Raw genomic sequence first — 20,766 nt, 5'->3', positions numbered from 1 at the left:
TTGATTTTGACTCAGTGAAAACACTGGTTCAAACCTTTCTTCTTGAACATCTTAAATATGACTGGATTGTCTTAATTTCGTGAGGTGTTTGGATGAAGTGTGGTTAAAATCTGGTCTCTTTACCTGGGTACTGAGTGAAATTTTTTTCTTTAAAAGTCCAGTTGTACTAGATTTTCTTAGTGTTGGCCCTTTTGGGTTAATATTCCTATGTACACAATGTGTTCCTTTATAGTATAATTTCACATCTTTTTATTTCATGAAATTGTCATGGCATTATTGTTTATTTTTCCATTCCATTGCTTTAGTTTTCTTTGAACAATATTCCTATTTGTTTGCCCATCCTTTTTTTTAATTTTTTTTATTTATTTATGATAGTCACAGAGAGAGAGAGAGAGAGGCAGAGACACAGGCGGAGGGAGAAGCAGGCTCCATGCACCGGGAGCCTGATGTGGGATTCGATCCTGGGTCTCCAGGATCGCGCCCTGGGCCAAAGGCAGGCGCCAAACCGCTGCGCCACCCAGGGATCCCTGTTTGCCCATCCTTATAGGTATTACTTTCTCTTGGTTTAAAAAAATTTATTTTTTATAATTTTTTTTAATTTAAGCTTTTCATGTTTCAGATTATATACTTCTCTTCAGGTATTATCTGTGATACTTACTTTCTTTGCTATTCTTCCTAATTTACCCTTCATTTCTGAAACATTTTCTCATTTTCCTAATTTCTTGTTCTAATCACCTTGTTTCTGATTTATATTCTGAGTCTGACTTGTATAGTTCTTTAATTTTGTTTTAGCTTATTATTAAATGTTGGGTTAGTGGGGCACCTGGGTGGCTCAGTGGTTGGGTGTTTGCCTTTGGCTCAGGTCATGATCCCAGGGTCCTGGGATTGAGTTCCACATCAGGCTCTCCACAGGGGATCTGCTTCTTCCTCTAACTATGTCTTGCCTCTCTCTGTATGCCTCTCATGAATAAACTACTGTTTTTTTTTTTTTTTAAATAAACGTTGGAATTGCATCTTTCACTTGTTTTGTGAGTGTCTTTCATATGTGCGCGTGTGTATTGCCTGTAGGGGCATTATTTGGCTATTTGTTTGAGTGTGCATGCCCACAAGAGCTAGGGGATGGGGTTGGAGGGGCAGAGGTAGAGAGAGAGAATCTTAAGCAGGTCCTATGGTCAGTGCAGGGCCTGATGTGGGGCTATGCCTCATAATCTCTGAGATCATGACTTGAGCTGAAATCAAGAGTTGGGTACTTAACTGACTAAGCCACCTGGACATCCTATTCTTTTATTTCTTACAAGATTTGAGGTCTTCCCTTGTTGCTACTTTTTAAGTAAGAGTGTTGTTGTTGTTGTTGTTTTTTTAAATATGATTTTTAGGAGAAAAGGGTGAGTCAATAATTTTTAAAGCTTAATGTCATGTGCTTCTTATTCACTTATTTAGGAGAGGATGGAAGATATGGCCATGCTCTTTCTAAGCTTTCATCTCTGCTACCTTTCTCCTTTACCTGGATCTTCTCTAAAACTCCTAATTCATCTCTATCAATTTAGACTTCTCTGGTGGATGCTTTGACTTAGAAGATGCTTTCTTAGTTTGGGCCCAGACTCCTACTAATCCCCAGCAGAGTAAAAACCTTCATGTGCCTCATTTGTTTTCAACTTTGAGTTGGAAGGCCTCTTTCAGTTTTTTCTGTTCTTTCCAGAATGGCCTGCTGACCTATCCAGAGAGTACCTGATGATAATTTTGTACTACTTTCTTTGGACTCCTTTTTTCCCCTCCAGTTTGGACTGTACAGTATCTTAAATGATGGAGGTCTTTATAGTTGCTGGCAGTTTATCCCTACCCACTAATAATGGCATTCTGATGATAATATCTACAGATTTTGGTTTTGAAATTTTTTTCTTTTACTATTTCTATGGAGAGATCTACAGTGACTTGAAGATTAAAACAAGTATCTTCTGAGAATCTTTTTCCTTTTATTCTTTATATGCGCTCTGCTTGATATTTCTAATTTTTAAGCACTTAAATTTCTCTCTGAATTTTAAGTATCTAATTGATCTATAAACATACATGATAACTTTAGAACTTTAAAGAATTAGGCTTGATTTGAAGTTATGGATATCATTTATAAAATAAATGCTAATGTTCAAAAAAGAGAAGTCCACTGATGGGGTGCCTGGGTGGCAGTCTTTTAAGTGTGAGGTCATGAGCTCACAGGTAGTGAGATCACAACCTAGGTCAGGCTCCATGCTCAGGATGCAGTTTGCTTGAGCTTCTCTCTCCCTCTGCCCTTCCTGCTAGTGCACGCTATCTCAAATAGATAAATAAATCTTAAAAAAAAAAGTACCACTTTTTCTTAAGAACCTCTTAATTTAAATCTAAGGATTAATGTAGAATTAAAAAATTAACTTTGTGTGTCCTGTAATTTTATAGAATCTTGGTTGACTTGGAAGATGTGATTCATACATGCAAAATCTATCCTGGCTTCTAAATTTGCCTAAAAACTGTTAATCGACAGAAAGACTTAGCAAAATGTTTTCTCTCAAACAGCCACAACACTACATAATTAGAGTGCCTTTTATGTGCCAGAGACTGTACTATGTACCTTACTTCTTTTTTTTTAAGATTTTATTTTATTTTTTATTAATGAGAGACACACAGAGAGAGAGAGAGGCATAGAGACACAGGCAGAGGGAGAAGCAGGCTCTATGCAGGGAGCCTGATGTGGGACTCGATCCCGGGCCTCCAGGATCACGCCCTGGGCTGAAGGCGGTGCTAAACCGCTGAGCCACCCGGGCTGTCCTGTACCTTAATTCTTTAAAATAATCTACCCCCTTTATTTTATAAATAGAAATAGAAAAACTCTGTGGTTTAATGGTTGGCCTGAGATCATACAACTAATGAGTGCAGGTGCTAATTGATTCATTATGGTTTGTACTTAATATTCTTCTAAGAAAAGGTAAAAGAACCAAACAGCAGATGTTTAACAGAGTTTATACTTAAAGTCAGGAAGAAGTCCCCTTGGGTAAGAAATTACTTAGTTTTATATATTTTTCTGCCCCGAAAAGGCAAATCTATCTTGTCATTGTTCAGTCCATAACTTAGAAACACAAAACACCACATTTTCTAATTTATTTATTACCTCTCAGAGCTTTTGTCTCACTTTGAAAATAACACACAAAATGGCTGAAGTCACCAATATTGAAATCCAGACACCTATTGAGCAGAGCAATGCAGGTGTAGAGCTGCTCAGTACACGATGGGAAGATTGTTTTATTGGCATGAAAAGAAAAAAATGATTCTCATTGAGACTATGGGAAGATATTGAATATGCTTGGTGTAGTTATCAGTATTTTGAAACACACTTAAGGGGGTGAACTGAATATCTAAACTCTAATGATGCACACCAAATACATGAAAGAGGTTGATTACAAAGTAAAATAAAGAACTAAGTAAGGGACACACCCTTCCCACCCTCCATACACATGAACATTTCACTCATACTTGAATTTGAAAGCTTTATTATCAGGCTTATTACATTCCTTCTTTGATCTCTTAAGGAGTCTGAAGTATTTCATAGACCATACCTACTTTAAAGATAGAACTCTCCAGATATACATGAGACAGTAATGGAAGAGTCTCTTCTTGTTTTCTAGCTCAACAAATGATGATAATAGTTAATGATGTATATACTGTGCTAAGTAGTAAGGGATGTATAAGTAGAAGATATGGATTCTTCATTAGTCTTTAATCACCTAATTTACTTACTAAATAATACATGAGTGTCAAGGTTGAGTCACTGGATATAGAGAGTTGAACTAAACAAGTATGGTTTCTTCAAGGGTTATCTGGAACATACTGTCCAGTGGGGGATAACACAGTAAGTGAATACAAAAAGATGTTTAGTTACAAATGGTGATAACTATTCTAAGCAAAAAGTAAAGTATGCTAATGTGTGAGAAAGTCCCAGAAAATCAGTTAGGTTGCAGAAGGAGGTTAGTGAGCTAGAATCTCTTAGAAGATAGGACATTGAGGAGGCGGGGCACGATGGCGGAAGGGTAGGGTCCCCAAGTCACCTGTCCCCACCAAATTACCTAAATAACCTTCAAATCATCCTGAAACCTATGAATTCGGCTTGAGATTTAAAGAGGGAACAGCTGGAATGCTACAGTGAGAAGAGTTCATGCTTCTATCAAGCCTGTAGATGTCTTGTCATGTAACTTTTAAAGTTGAATATAGTAATTCGTGGATAAAAAAAAAACAAAACATTTAGTTAAACCTTGTAAGTGTAATCAGGAGTTAGCAGAAAGAAAACTGGGAGGAATAGTGTGTAAAAGGCATTCAAAGAGCTTTGTTGAGTGGGCTCAAATAAGACTCCTGTGATTGAAGTAGAGGTGAAGTGTTGTGACATGGGGACAGGCTCTATGAAGGTTACTACTACTACTACTACTACTACTACTACTACTACTACTACTAGTGCTGCTGTTATTATTACTTATATTTTGTCCTAAGAGCAAAATGAACTGATAGAAAACTTGAGCCAGAAATGACAAAAATCAGTTATATTTATAAAAAGATTATGTTAGCTTTTTCTTCTTAAAGTAAAACGCAGTAGAAGATTATATGTAGTATTTAATGTTTCCTTACATCACATTTACTCCTACATGCATGGGTCTTTTTAACCCATTTTTCATTCATATAATAAAAGAAATGAAGTTCTTAAAGAACGATTATCTTATATTTGCAACAAAAAGGGGCTATAGAGGATTTTCGTGTATTTGCTTATCTATTCCTTCCTGTTTCCTGGAGCACATAATTTGATTATTGTTCTGTGTAACCACCAATGACCAACAGGATATAACTGAGCCACATTTGTTTTCCTGAGTGTAGGGCATACTTTGGCTTTGTTGAGGCTATCTGTGATACCTAGTTTATTTTGACTGATGCCCTCAAAGTTGTGTCCACTGAGTATATGGATCTGTGCTTTTTCTTAAAGACCTAACTAGATCCAGTGTATGACATACTAGTTAAACAAAACATCAAAAATAGCAAATGAAATAAGGAGAGCAGAAATGAAAGAAACAGAACAAATTAAGTCATTGGAACATGGTAAGACTCATTCAAAATGGGGTTATTTTATCCTGATTTTGACACATATTTTGCTTTAAAGATAAAGGATTTTTTCATTTTTTGAAGTTGAACACAGTGAAGTACAGTGAAATAACATTGTAAACACTGTTATGGGGCCTCTGAACAATACCAACACAATTAATTTATTTAGAGTATGTGGTTTTGGTGTATATACAAGACTACAGAAACTCGTTGAAGACCATCCAGTTAATTTCTTTGAGTTTATTTGGGATGTTAGCCAGATTTCCTGATCAGTTTTCCAGAGGTAAAAAAAAAAAAAATGTTCAAAATTATTGGACCACCTAGTTTCTTGGGATGGTATTAATTATATTCATGCTGTATTTAATAAAATTAACAGTGTATAATTACAACTGCTTGTCATAGTTTCAGAGTGATTATTAATGAGGGACTAAGTATGATCCTCCTTAAATACCACTTTGTGTACTTTATATACATATCTATGTCTTTTCTATCTGTGTGTTTTTGAGTCACAGGCACATAATGAAATATTACCCTTTCCCGAGGAACCAGATGGTTAATTTGGAAAAATGCTTTTCTGCATTCTTGTCCACTTAAGAATGAGGTCATTGTTCACAAGTTCTAGACAACTGTTACCCTGAGTTAAAAACAAACCTAAAGAATACACTCAGCATTTACTTTGGGACATATATTTGTAACAATCAGCTCTTATTCAGGAAATTAATTGATTTTACATACATACATGGTAAACATGTTTGGGAGGAAAGTCTTTTTAAAAGCTGAAAAGAGGTTCTGTTTGGAGGGTAGGTTATAATTTCCATCCTTCATCAGTAGATTTTGATGAATATATATTGACTAGTTGTCTTATACTAATTAAAGTGAGATCTAGTTTTTGGGTTTATTTACTGTGATTTCACTTCACTTTATTGATTTTTTTGGTTCCAAATATAGGGTACATGTTTTTAAAATATCATTTTATACTTTAAATTATTGTGTCTCCACAAATGAGTTTGGAGATGTATTTTCTTTCAACTATTTGCATACAGTATAACTCTATTTTTTAACACTATAAAGTAGTTTATTCTATTGTTCTGGTGGCTTTAGCTAAATAATAGCTCCAGGGTTTTTGTTGTTCCAGGGAAACTGAACCGAATATATCCATTTGAGCTTGTGGTCCCAATAAACTATCCATGGCATCTTGTTGCCAAAGCCTGGAAGTACTTGCCTGCTTAAGTTCAAATCTCTTTTTCTCTTAGATTGATATTCTATCCTTTCAGTGACTGTTTGCTGCTTGTGAGTCAAAGTCTACACAGCTTGACCAGTTATTTGATCTCTTTCACAGTCTATACTGAACCTTTGACTTGCTATGTTTTTTTTCATAGTCAAACATATCTTGCTCATTTCTTAAAATTCTGTAGTTTTCCCTTTTTCATTCATCATTCTGTTTAATTATATTTCCACCTCTACTAGGCAGCTTTAGATTTCATTTGATGCTCGGTTTAATATTACTCTTTTCATGAAGTTGTCCCCATTTTTCTGGTTCTTGGACTACCTAAACTACTCATCAGCAGTGGTGTCATTGTGCATGTTCTGTCTTTTATTGTTATAATCTTATATCCATCTCTTTCACCATTTCTTTTATCACTGATCCTTGCACCAGACTGTATATATGGTGAGAGTCCGTGTACATCAATGCAGTTAATGGTGATAGGATGATGAACAAGCAAGCTTCTGGAAAACCTCTCCACCTGGATGTCAGCCAAATATATTTCTGGAGATAAAGAGGTAGCTGCTGAGAATCCATCAATCATGTGAACTGTTGAGAGGAGCTTAAAACACAAAGTAAACCCAAGAAGTTCTAATTGATTTCCCAGCCAGAAGAAAACTATTTTCACAAAAGAAGGGAAGGGAAGGGCAAAGAGCAGATGTTGGAGAGATGAAATGAAATGGAATCAGCAAGAGTGATGAAGTTGAAGTTGGTGTCCAGTGACCTTCCGTCAGGAAAGGAGAGAAAGTGGGTGTGTGATAAAGAAATGAACTATGCAGAGGGGACTCTGAAATGGGGTGAAGAAATAGGTCCATAAGCAACACTTGAAGGTTTGTTTTTTAGAATCTAAAATAGGATTCTATATCAAGTTACAAATCTACCTTTATTTTCTGGACAACAGCTTAAAAAATACCCTGAAGTGTTCACATCCTTCTGAAATAAGCTACATAATAGTATTTTAGTTACTTTTGCCTAAAATTTGTCTTTAATATTACAAAAGCATTTTGAACTTATACACTAAATAATGTATAATCAGTAGCTTACTAATATACAATTTGTAATGAAAAATTGTATGAGATGGAAATTATATTTTCTGCATGAATATGGGATTATATTTCTTGCTAGGGAGGAAAATACTTTTTTTTTTTTTTTGCTTACTATGTAGGATTTGAACAATTACAGTGGTAACATTTGGATTGTACAAGTGTTGGTATAGTATTAAATATTCCCTGAAAATTAATCTAGTGGGTAGTCCTCTGTGATAGAACAACATGTGAAATCACTAAGCTGCTCATACATGATTGTAGCTGATAACGGTTTCTTATGGTGTATTTCCTATCTAATTTAAAATTAAAGACAGTATAAAAGCAAGATATAGAGTTTACTGAGTTGAAAATCTGATTTTTAATATATACTTCCTCTTATCTACTCATTTTGGTTATAGACTTGTCACATTTTTGCTATGATAAAAATATTAAAATGCTTGATATAAAGCAATTTTAGTATTTCCCTTGTAGAAAGAATGACCATAGTAAAGCTTTAAAGTTGCTAGAATATTACTGCTTTTGGTATCAGTTATTGATTCACAAATAAATGCTGAATACCCAAAACTAAAACTCTCCATCTAATGCAGGCTTTTGCAATAGCTAAGCTTTTGACTTACTGTATAGATAATTTTTTATCTTAGAGGTTGGCTGGTAGTGTGCATCGTAGAATATTTGTTGGCATCCCTGTCCTCTATCCACTAGGTGCCAGTAGTAGTTTCCTATCCCAAATGTGACAACTGAAAATGTGTCCTGACATTGCTGACTTTCCTCTGGGAACAAAGTTGCCCAGAGTTACAAACTGCTAATACAACGTGTTACGTTTCATAAATGCTCAAATTTTGCAGTGGTTTGGGAGTAAAGCCATATATATTGTATTTGTAATTTCTAATGAATGTATAGCTAAATGTAATGAACTATAGTCTTTAGTAGACTATTTTAATTATCTATAAAACTGATTTAAAACTTGTTGGTGTTGGTTCTATTTAAATCTATGGTATTTTGACTAGAATATAACTTGTACATACTTCATTGGTGCCTAATTATATAGAAAATGGGCTCTAATTATACTTCTGTATGTGTTTGGGCAGTGTCTGTATTACTTAGAAAAAGTTAAATTTTGTAAAAGTAAATTAGATGCTATAAATTTGGTTAAGAATTTGGAAAAATACCAGTTGAAGTAATTCTTTAATTTTACTCATGTATATTTTCCATATTGATAGATTTAATCAATATATGGGTAATTTATTGTAGATGATACGGAAAGGCATGGCTTCAGTAAAATCAAAATTAAATTTTTATTTAAGTTAAAATTTAACTTTAAGTTAAATTTTATTCAGTAGAATAAAGTTAAAATTGTCTTCTGATCGCTAGCTAGATGGAAGCACATTCTTGAGTAAATATATCTACTGAAAATGACAGTGGGCCTTTAAAGTGGGTTTAAATCCTCCGACTTCTTGCCACTTCCAAGTGGATTCCCTGAACCAGTTTTAGCAAACTCAGCAGGAATCTTGTTGGAAATGCAGATTCTCTATCCCCAACATACATCTAATGGAATAAAAGTCTGTATTTTTAACAAGATTCCTGGGGATTCTTAAACATATTGAAATAGGAGAAACATAAGTCTAAATTTGGTTTCATCTTCCCTGTATGATGTAAGCTCCTCAAGGACAGAAACTTTGTGTAGTTCATTGCTGATCTCTGTGCACAATCTAGAGTCCAGCTCAGAACCCTCAATGAATACTTACTGGTTGAATGAATGAAATGCTAATCCATCAATGGATAGGATACTCTCTTCTTGCTTTTTATATTTTTAATTAAGACAGAAGATTTCTTTATGTCATCTTGCCAGTTCTCTACTTCCAAATGTTTTATGCATTACCAGGAAAAAATAAAGAGGTCATATTGGTCATATTACTCCATATACCCTTTGAAGATATTTTTTGTCATTTACAGAATGACAAAATGGGTAATATAGGATATGCCTGCCAGAAAATATTTATGAGCTAAAGCCAGTAATTTATTACAAAATTGTCCATAAGTTCTATAAAGTATAGCATTCTGTAGTGAAACTCTATGGGAAGACAAGCCTGAGCAGATATGCATTTGGTAGCTTCACCTTTTTTATAGACACAATATCCAACTTTGGATGTATAATTTATATGATAAAATGGGAGCCTTGAATTTGTTGTGGTAGTGCTCAGGTTTGTAAGGATTGAGGTCTGTATATTCTGTTCCTTAGAGTTTTGCATCTGAACCATAATGGCCTTCAAAGGGAATTTTAATAGAGAGAGGGGAATGTATAAAGATGGATTTTTTTTTAAGGGGATATTACCACAGTAATCACTTCTACTACCATTACCAAATCCTCAGCATGTATTGAATGCAATGGCTCAAAACTCTTGACTGTTTTCCAGGATAAGAATCTAAGAATCTGCATTTAAGAACTTTTCTTAGATACTTGGTTCCCTGTCCAGGCCCCTGGAAAATGATCTGAGTTAGGAGATTTTGCATGGCAGCAGTTACACTTCTTAGTACTCAAATGACTTCATCCAGATGAAGTATTTCTCTTGAGCTGACTTTGGAATCTGTAGTACCATTCTCTCTGAGTAAAGGTCTTGTGATTTTCATGACGAGGTAATAGTCACCTGGTAAACTGACACCCATTATATTGTGCAGGTTAAGAATATGGACCTGAGGATCCAGTAGACCTTAATCTGAATCTCAGGCAGGTTATTTAATTCTGTGCCTCAGTTTTCTTAACACAACATATATATACACACACACACACACACACACACACACACATATGTATGTGTATATATATATGTAGTGATCACTATATATATGTAGTGATTTCAAAAAGATAATTATTTGAAGTATTTAGCATCGATTCTTAAAAATGGTAAAACCTCAAATGTAAGGTATAAAATGTGAAGCGGTAATAGAGGTGTGGTGATGGGTTAAAGTGCCATTTAAAAGTGGAAGTTAAATGAGGAGTGGAACAGACGTAGCAAACATTAAATATAGCACTATGTGCAGGGATGGTTATTAGTACTTTAAATGTATTCAAGCAAACAGGTAAATGACATGACTGCATGCATACTAGACTTTAGACTTCCAGAACAGTAATTATTGGGGAAAGTCCTGGGACTCAGGAATAAAGGCAATGCCCATTGCATTATGTAGCACTGCAAATGGATCCTAAGGGCTAATGTTAGAATCTAATCTTTGTGCAGTGTAGCTTTTAAGTTGCATAAGCAAGGGAGTGCCAGCTCTTCCCCTGGTGTGATAAGGTTTTGGGCTCAAACATCATTGTGACATGGCTGAACCACGGTTCTAGTGCTGTACTGCCTGTCCAGCATTTAGGACCAAGAGAAAGTCAAGACTTTGGTATATCCATCGGGCTAGGGTCTAAGTCTTTGGTGGTAGCTTGTGAGGTAGAGGGCTTGTTGGTTTGATGTACCAGCTCACTGTTTATGTTTGGAGGTCCATAGCTTACCTAACAGGGCAGAATGGTAATCAGGTTCATTTAGCACCTCAAAAGTACACTAAGATTTATTGCCTTAAAGCTATGGCCTATAGCTTTTTCCCTCTGAAGCTTCTCCGGAAGCTCACCTATAGGGAAGAAGTTCTGGAAAAGTTAATCCTTAACTCTCATATATTAATTTAATTAACCTATCAATTCTGAAGTATTTATTTACTGATAAGTAAACTGAGCCACACTGGACTTAAGTAATTTCACAAAGTCACTCAGAAAGCTGGTTGCAGAGCTAGATTCAGAGCCAGGGAGCTTGGCTCCAGAGGCCGTGCTCTTAACTACAAAAAGAACTTTAAAGCTGAATGTTAAAAAATGGTAAATGCTCAGTGCTAGGTGGAGAAAACCTTCACAAAAACCTAAAAATAACCATGAAGTAAAGATTTCTTGGCATTTCAAAAGTAGAAAAGAATGAATACTTGTTAAAGGAGCTTCTCGGGTGAAGATACTAAAAATGGAGGAGAGGATCTGGGCTGTTAACCTCTGAGGGTCCAGGCACAACACTCACAGACCAGAGACAACTCCACTGATAAATCCACAGAGTGATGAATCGATGGGCCAGTCTCAGCCTTCACTTGGCACCAGTTATAGTTGGCCGAAGATGCCTTTCAAAGTGTGGATTTATAGTATAGAAAGATACTTTTTCCTCAGCTTCATTGAGATGTAATTGACAAATAAAAATTACATATATGTATATAAAACTATATATGTTAGGATATACATGTACACTTTGAAATGAGCACCGTAATCAAACTAATTAACGTATCCATCACTTCACATAATTATTGTTTTTTTTTTGTTTTGTTTTGTTTTTTTTGTTTTTTGGCTGTTGGCAGAACTTTCCATCTATCCTCTTAGTAAATTTCAGGTATATGATGCAATATTGTTAATTATGGTCACCATGCTGTGCATTAGATCATCAGAACTTACTCATCTTGCATGACTGAAACTTTGTATTCTTAGACCAACATGTCCCATATCTCCTACCTCCAGCCCCTGGGAACCACGAGATTTAGAATTGTAACTATTGTCTGCAGAGTGCAAAGTGCATCTTGCTCTGATTTGCTTGTTTATGCCCACATTATTGCCGTTGTTTGGATGGGAGGGAGGTGAGAAGTTAATGGAATCAGATTCAGAGATGATCCAGCCAACATGTTCTGTAAAAAGAAGATTGACTTTTCAGAAACACATTTTTGAACCTCTGACTCATTGGACTTGAACCAAAGTCTTTCAGCTTTAGTTAAGCCTTAACTCTTCTTGTAATGGAAAACATTTTTTGACAACCCATTGCCCTTTCTAATAGCCATGCTTTACATAGTACTTTTAGTATGCAGATGGTTGCACATTTAGTTAATAGTAAATCTTTTCTAAATTCTTAATTGTCATGATGTAAGGGAAGTACCAAATTTTTTTTTTATTTTTTTTTGGTATACCTCTTTAATTTTACTGAACACACTGGAAGGTTGTTTTAAATTTTGTTTAAATGTTCTTTGAACCAAAATATTTAGAGAACAAGTTGTTGTTCTAGCCAGCAGATTGTTCCATTTGTTGTGTAGGAGTGTGGAAACATTAAGAATGACAGCATAAGATGATACCATAGAGTATTTGCATAAACAACCTAATAGCATTGTCTAATGTGGTCTTTGTTTATTAGAGGTGTCCAAAACTCCTTTGCTATATTTAGGTAAATCTAAGTTTTTTATTTTTGTTTGGTTTTTTTAACTCAAGCATGGAAAGTATTTTCTGGTTGGGGAAAAAAGGAGTATGACAAAAAAAAATTACACTTAACTGAAAACAGTTCTTAAGAGTGACAATTTCAGGAGGAAATTAATTGCAGTGTTTTTGTTTTTTGAAGGTGATAAGAAGACACTAGTATTTAGTACTTTTTGTAAGAATACTATGAGTATGTTTCTGTCTTAGTTTGTAGGCCTTCATTGAGAAATGAGTATCTTTTAATTGAAGTTTTAATTCATGAAATAACAGTAGAACAAATATATTTTATTAATAATAACAGAAGTTAACATTGGCTGGGTAATTTGCCTCCATATATCTGTATTGCATTCTAGCAGCTAATGTTGTATTTAATAACTGTTAATAATTAAGTTTAAGAAACAAAGCTCTAATAAGGGAACAAGTACATATTGAAGTCAGTGTGGGCTGAAGCCATCACAGGCAACAAAGTGTCCAGTGCCTGTGATAATAGAAGAAAGTGGCCTTAAAGAATATTTGTGTTGATAAGTAGAGTTGATGGTTAGGATTTGAATAGAATATAAGTGGATTATGGAGGACTTTAATGACAATTTCATAATTTGAGCTTTAATCTAAACACGTATATATAATTGTATGTTTTTATATGTTCTTAATTGAAAAAATGAAGCTCAATTTTAGGAAAATTAATCTTAAAATACTCTTGATATTTAGTGAATACTTTTTTAAAATTAATTAATTATTTTTAAAAGATTTTTTACTTATTTATTTATTCATGGAGACAGAGACAGAGACACAGGCAGAGGTAGAAGCAGGCTCCATGCAGGGAGCCTGATGTGGGACTCGATCCCGGGTCTCCAGGATCACACCCCTGGCTGCAGGCGGTGCTAAACCGCTGAACCACTGGGGCTGCCCCCCCCTTTTTTTTAAAGAACATGTAATACACAAGTGCTATAGACTGAATGTGTTCTCCCACACAATTTATATGCTGAAATCCTAACCCCCGTATGGTGGTATTAGGAGGTGGGGCCTTTGGAAGATGATTAGGTCATGAGAATGGAGCTTTCATGAAGGTGTTAGTTCTCTTACTAAAGAGATCCCCATGAGCTCTTCTGCCTCTGCCATCATTTGATGACATAGCAGGAAGACTCGTTTTTGAGCCACAAAGGTGGCCCTTGACAGTAGCTGAATCTACCCGAACCTTGATCTGGCCCATCATGTCTTCTAATCCCCACCCATGGATCTACAAGACTTTGTTATTGGGCAAGTGGTGATTAACCAGATAATTCTCAAATTTTAACTGAGGGCAAAGAAGTTGACCAGCTGAAATGAAGGCCAGGGAAAAGTCAGAGAAAATCCTTTAAATCTTTCTGGTATAGGAGCAGAGGCAAGGAAAATTTTCAGTGCCCACCATTTTTTTTTTAAACTCTGCAACTTGTGAAAAAAAGTAGGAAACTCTACAATTCATACTAAAAAATAATCACAGCACATGCAAATCAGGTTTTTAAAATAAGAAAGAAACACTAAGGCTCTCCCTGCCCCCAAAATAGTCTTTCTCTCTCTTTTTTTTGTTCTGTAGAATTCAGTAAAACTTTGAATTCAAGAAGGTCAAAAGCAAACAGTTCCCAGAGGAAGCAAAGTTATGAGCAACATTATTTTAGAAGTGCTTTGCAGATGAGGAATAGAATACAACTGATACTAGGTTATTATAGTGGGAAATTTGAGAAAATTACAGTGTGTTCTAAGTAAAAATTAAAAGAGAATACATGTGAATGATAATAAAGGCATCCAACATATGGATAATGCTTACTCTGAAAGCTAGAAGAAAATTTTCTTGAAATGACTGATGCTGTTTATTAGCATCAGTTTTCTTGTAATGGAAAACATTTTTTGACAGGTCTCATGGGTATATATCTGTGGGAAAAATTGAGGAATAACAATTGCCACATCAGTGTGTGCTGATTTTGATTAGGGTTTCAAATTTCCTCATAACCCTTCAGAGGGACCTGAGGTGCCAAAAAAAAAATCAAAACTTACAGAAAAGAAGAATACTCTGTCTGACCTCTTGCATTTCAACAACATTCACTATCCAAATACAATGAAGCGCAAAGCTTCATTGAACTTGGAGGGGAATGCGAGTGGAATCCAAGAATATGACCACCAGCCACACAGGCAGTTGTAAAGATGATAGGGGAAAAATAAAATACAATGTCTACATGTATCATTAAAACTCTGATGTTGAGGTCTACCAGGTAACATAATGAATGAAGAATAGGTGAACGATAAATGGAGTAGAAGTATCCATTGCTTGGAAATGGTGGAACAGTGATTGCAAAGATATGAGGAAGAGAATGAGCCAAACTTTTATTCCCAAACAAGCTCTACTTTGAGTCTAAAAGCAAAATCTCAAGGAATGTAAAAATGTTGAGTTTTTTGTTTAAAAAAAAAATCAACTAAACAAACTACTTGCAGATAAAGTTCATCACATGAAGAAGTAAATTAAAATGAAGAACTAGAAATGGAGAAATTATGTGTTAAAAGTCAGCATTTTGGCATGTACATACATCTACATTGTGGGTATTATAGTCCTAGAATAGAATGTGAATCTAATAAATCTTGTCAGAGTAAAAACAGTATGATTGACAAGAACAAGGCTTGAGGTGAAAGTTTAAGTGTACTATTTGTTTTCCTCTATAGAGGGAGGTCACCAAATACTGACAAATGAAATGTGAGGCCATTAAAAATCCAGTGTCTTAATCCTCTTCATGCTACCTTCTCTTAAAGTTTAGAAGCTTAGTGCTCTGGGAGTGACAAATGATCTCAAGCTTAGCAGCATCTTCAGGTTTACCTTATTCAGTTTTCTTTCCTAACTAGTTAAAAAAAAAAAAAAACTGCATGTCATCTCATTTGAATATATTACTGCTTTTGTTTCAGTATCCTTTTGTCTTACCATCTTATTGCATATATTATTAGGGAGTTGTTGGAATGATGCTTATCTAATGTTTAAGGGTAATTGTTACTAGGTAGGGCTATTTTTGGATTTTTTTTTTTTTACCTTCTTTTCCAAGTTGTTGGTTTTAAGAACATAAACCATTTTTCTTGAAATGACTTTTTTCTTTTAATAAAAAGAACTGTTGTAAGTTTAAAATACCTAGTTGTTAAGCATTTGCTAGTGACAAAAACATGTTTCTGTGTGCAAGGATCCCATACCCTGTCCTTAAGAATTTTATCTATTTCAGTGCTTAAAAAGCTAAATATCTCCCATGTTCTCATCTTAGATTTTATTTCTGTATACGCAAAAGAAAATTTTAAATTGTTATTCTTTAAAGTTCAAATTTCACTCACGTTTGTTAAGATCTGATGATTTGATTGTCTTATTTTGTATCTGTTGTGTCAAATTTGGCAGGATCTGAGGAATTATGTGATACGTGCATCTAGACGCAGTGGGGTGCATTAAAGAAGAATCTTGATATTGGGGAGCACTTGCCTTAGGAACTGTGGGCAAACCAGCCCATCTTCCTGTTACAAAAGAGACATTGTCTTTATTATTCTGGAATGTCAAGCAGATCTGCCTCAGGGAGAGAGATGACTGTACCTTTATTTTCTGGAACATAAGCAAATTTGCTCCAGGAAGAGACATACCTATCTTTGCAAATCTGCGTGCTATGCAAACATCTTTGAAGAGTCAATCTGGAGTAAATTATCTATTAATGCCTTTGAAAATGTTTGGGTATATGAGAAACCCCTGGAAAATTGTCTCCCTGTAATATCTAGAAGATGTGATTCCTTGAACAAACTTAATGTTGTATAATGAAATCCAGTTTCTTCCCTATTCTATCAATATAGAGCTGATGCATATGGAACTGTTTTATTAATTTTTTAATGTTCTCTCTGAACTTTGTACTCAATAAGAACTTTAAACTGAAAAAAGTCTTCAAGTTTATGAGCCAACTGATTTCTAGCAATGACTTCAAAACCTCTACTTCTCCTTCTCTAATATTTTGTAAAAATTACAAAGAGCTAAGATGAATCCTGCTTACTATGTAATGCTCATAGAAGTACAGGATTTAATGTTTGACTAAGGGGCAAGCTTTGTATTTTAGAATTGTAGATTTTAAAGAGTTCTACATGTAAAGCTAGTATTAACCACTGGAATGTGACTTTCTGGGGAATTACAATAGCATAGATAAAACACTTTCCTTGTTGAGTCACTAAATTTTTATTCCTACAAATTTAAGAAGAAAAAGATGAAAGTTAATTAGAATATTGAGCTGTATGAAATAAAAATGTCATTAGGAAAATTTTTCCTTTTTAGATTGTATTTATTTGAGAGAGAGTGTGTGCATGTGCACAAGAAGGGGCAGAGGGAGAGGGAGAAAGAACCTGAAATACATTCCCTGCTGAGTGGAGAGCCCCCATGCAAACTCCATCTCATGACCCTGAGATCCTGAGCTGAAATTGAGTTGGACGCTTAACCATTGGAACCACCCAGGCACCCTCATTGGGAAAATTTTTGTAATGTATGTGCTATTCTAAATCTAGTCTGGGACCACCTCTAGTAATCTCTTCACCTCTTGGTTTGTTATCATTGTCCTAGTTCAAGTTTTATTTCTCTCCTACTTGCACTATTATAATAATCTCTTACTGCTTTTCCTGCTTCAAGTCTTTCCAGGTTTAGTTAAATCTATGTAACTGTAGAATTTAGAATGTTTCCAGAATCATCCAACAACCCCTGTCTAACCAACCTTTTAATAATCCAGCATTTTCTGCAATACATCCTTTGAATAAGAAAAAACAGGTACTTGGTTGTTCCTGCATATATCCTGTACCTTTTCTTATCTAAAACTATTTCCTTTAGCTGTATCTGAGTTTTTCAAAATAGTATTCATTATTCATGTACTGGTTCAAATGTCTTTTTCTTGGTAGCTTCGTTAACTTTAGCCTGAATTATTTTGTTTTTATATATGGTCTGTGGCTTTATGTGTCTCTAGCAGTTTGTACTCTTTTGTAACAGTCGTTTAGGTTCTGGAATGGTCTTTCCATCTAGTTTATAAGCTCTTTTTTCTTCTATTTTTTTTTTCCTCCTAGCATGTAAAGATCACGTCTGGAGCTCTGTGTCCTGCTGGCAGAGATCTTGAGCAAATCATCTTAGAGCAATGCTACAGTTATGTATGTGTGAATGTAAGTAGTGAATTTAAATGACTGAAAACACTTGAGGGTTAGTATAAATGTAGTGTGGAAGAGAATTTTTTTTCTTGATTCTTAATTATTTGGATTTAAGTTTTTGATAGATGAGTTGTGTTATTCAATATGTATCTGGAAGTTTTATTTTTTAACTTTTGAAGTGAGAAAATAATACTTTATAATAAGCTAGTTCCCATAATGAGAAGAGGGTGGGATTTCTTTAGACAGCGTTTTTATTTACCTGGTATGAAGCAGATAAGGTGGAACGATTGAATTAATGAATAGTTCAAATTTTAATAGATATGACCTTATGTGGGTATCCTTTAAAGTGGTTCAAAAAAGTAAAAACTAAATAAGCTGGATAAATATTTTGGGTGCTCATGTAAAAGCTTTCTGTTTTTTTCCCTTTAATTTTTAATTATCCTTGAACTAACTTTTAACATTTAAGAACTTCTTTATTTTTTTGGTCTTTCAGGTTATGTCCTCTGATTTTGAGAAAACCAGGAGATTACTGAATATGCTTGAAGAGAGTAATCTTTCCATTTTATATCCTGTTGTTGTTATTTCAGTAAGTGAATTGATGCAGATTTTTTTTTTTTTTAATTAAAGTTAACATAAGTGTAGTATTGGTTTCAGGAGTAGAATTTAATGCCCTCCTTAATACCCCTCCCCCTACCTGCCTCCCCTTCATCAACTCTCAGTTCTTTATAATTAAGAGTCTTTTATGGTTTACCTCCCTCTCTGTTTTTATCTTATTTTTTCCTTCCCTTCCCCTGTGTTCATCTGTTTTGTTTCTTAAATTACTGATATGAATGAAATCGTATGATATTTGTCTTTCTCTGAGTGACTCACTTTGCTTAGCATTATACTCTATTGCTCCGTCCACGTTGTTGCAAATGGCAACATGTCCTTTTGGTTTTTTTTAAGATTTTATTTATTTATTCATGAGAGACACACAGAATGAGAGAGAGAGAGGCAGAGACACAGGCAGAGGAAGAAGCAGACTCCATGCAGGGAGCCCGATGTGGGACTCAATCCCCGGTCTCTAGGATCAGGCCGTGGGCTGAAGGCAGCACTAAACCACTTGAGCCACCCGGGCTGCCCCAATATATCCTTATTTTTTTTGCGAGGGAGAGGAAGGTGGAGCAGAGGGAGAGAGAGAATCTTAAGGAGACTCTATGCCCAGAGTGGAGCCCAGTGTGGGGCTTGATTGCAAAACCCTGAGATCATGACCTGAGCTGAAGTAAAGAGTCAGATGCCTAACCAAATGAGCTACCCAGGTGCCCCTCATTCTTTTTGATGGCTTAGTATCCTTCCATTTGTGTGTGTGTGTGTGTGTGTGTGTGTGTGTGTGTGTGTATATATATATATATATATATATCACATCTTCTTTACCAATGCAGATTTAACTCTCTTCAAGCTTAGGCTTCCTTCCTTGAAATTCGACTTTTTATTCATTGTTGAGGATATTCATCGAGCCTAGAAAAATAAACTCTTCTCTATGCATTCTTGAACCTGCTTTCTTGCTATGACTTTTATGACTGTTTTCCCTTGTTAATGCAAGTATTTGTTTGAATTGACAAGTTTAGGAAAAAAAAATAATCTAGCAACCAGTTTCATTTCTTTTTCTTCATTACAATTGCAAAGTTCACTGCTGAGCCAGTTGTTTGGATAATATAAAAGAGCTTTATTAGCATGTTAGCAGAATGCCATTGGAAAAGAAATCCCAAAGTTAAAAAAAGAGGGAAAATATGTGGAAGAAAATGGACTGTTTGATTGTTTCATCTTCTCTGTCACATGGACAGCAAAAGTAGAATGAGAAACACATGAAAGAGAATTCATCAAAGAATGGCCCATGAAAATTTTGAAGAGACATTTCCTGTGAAAGACTAAAAGTACATGTTTAATATAGCATTTGCTTAATTGGCCTATTAAACTGCAAAGAAGAGGGGGATCTCAGCACAACCTGGAAGGAATAAAATCAGAGGCTAGCTGAGGAGAGTCTGTAGTCTGTGACATTTTGCTGTGGGAAAGGGTTCCAAAAGTGAAGTTTCAAATCAGCAATTGCCTTGTTTCTACAGCTCAAGCTCATCCTGATAGTGTCATAATTTAATTCTTGTTAAGATGATTAATACTGAAAGAAAAGATGATTTGTACTACAAATAAGTTGGAAATCTAGCATTGCAAGTATAAACAAATTAGCAATTGGGGGAGATTGATTTCACTGGACTATTGTATTTGGTTATATACCCTAAAGATAAGTTGCATGGATGCTGCTAATTATGGAAACTCAAATTCTACAAATGATTGATTTTAACAAAAAGGCAGGTGTCTTTTATTGGGGTGTTTTGGGGAACATTATGGAATGTTTGTCTATGGAATATTTGATGCTGGAAGACTCTAAGTCTCTGTAGGGTACAAGTAGGCTAAAAATTGTGAATGGCTCTCTATTCCTTCCTCTACATTAACTAGCTTAGAAATATCATTCTCTCTGTGTTCCTAGGTAATATTCTAAAATTTCATATGTCAATATCATGAAGGGAGCAAGCACTTTAAACTCAGAATTCGTCAGTTCCTTGGTCAAGTCACTTGCCTTCCTAAAGCTTGCTTTCTGCATTTTAGAAATGAGGCTAATAACTATACTTCTTATATCATTGTAAGAATTAAAATGAATGAAATGAATGGAAGCATAAACGCATAATGCAGTTGCTGTCTCTTTGGCAGGCATGCAGGGCTGAATTTAACATCCTAGTTCCTTCTCTTTCCAGTTTGGATAAGATGATTCAAAAGTCACTACCAATGCTCTAATCTGATTCCTGAGTTTGAATCATACCTGTTTCAACATTCTTTTGGGTACTTCAGCTTGAGTACTTCATTATCTTCTCACAGGTACTATATTGGATGTACCACAAAAGCACATA

At 35.0% G+C, this 20,766-nt stretch overlaps 1 protein-coding gene across 1 annotated transcript in view; it reads left to right on the top strand.

Moving 5' to 3' along the window:
* Positions 1 to 20,766, top strand: part of CRPPA (CDP-L-ribitol pyrophosphorylase A) — a 294,464-nt gene that overhangs the window by 138,648 nt on the left and 135,050 nt on the right. Inside the window, exons 8-9 of the mRNA XM_072764452.1 lie at positions 17,750 to 17,842; positions 18,321 to 18,413. Of these exons, the coding sequence (XP_072620553.1) occupies positions 17,750 to 17,842; positions 18,321 to 18,413 (186 nt within the window). The remainder of the gene's footprint in view (positions 1 to 17,749; positions 17,843 to 18,320; positions 18,414 to 20,766) is intronic.

This window comes from Vulpes vulpes, chromosome 7 (genome assembly GCF_048418805.1).
Source record: "Vulpes vulpes isolate BD-2025 chromosome 7, VulVul3, whole genome shotgun sequence".
NCBI lineage: Eukaryota > Metazoa > Chordata > Mammalia > Carnivora > Canidae > Vulpes > Vulpes vulpes.
The sequence above is the reverse complement of the archived record's forward strand: the minus strand, read 5'-3'. Positions and strand labels throughout refer to the sequence as shown.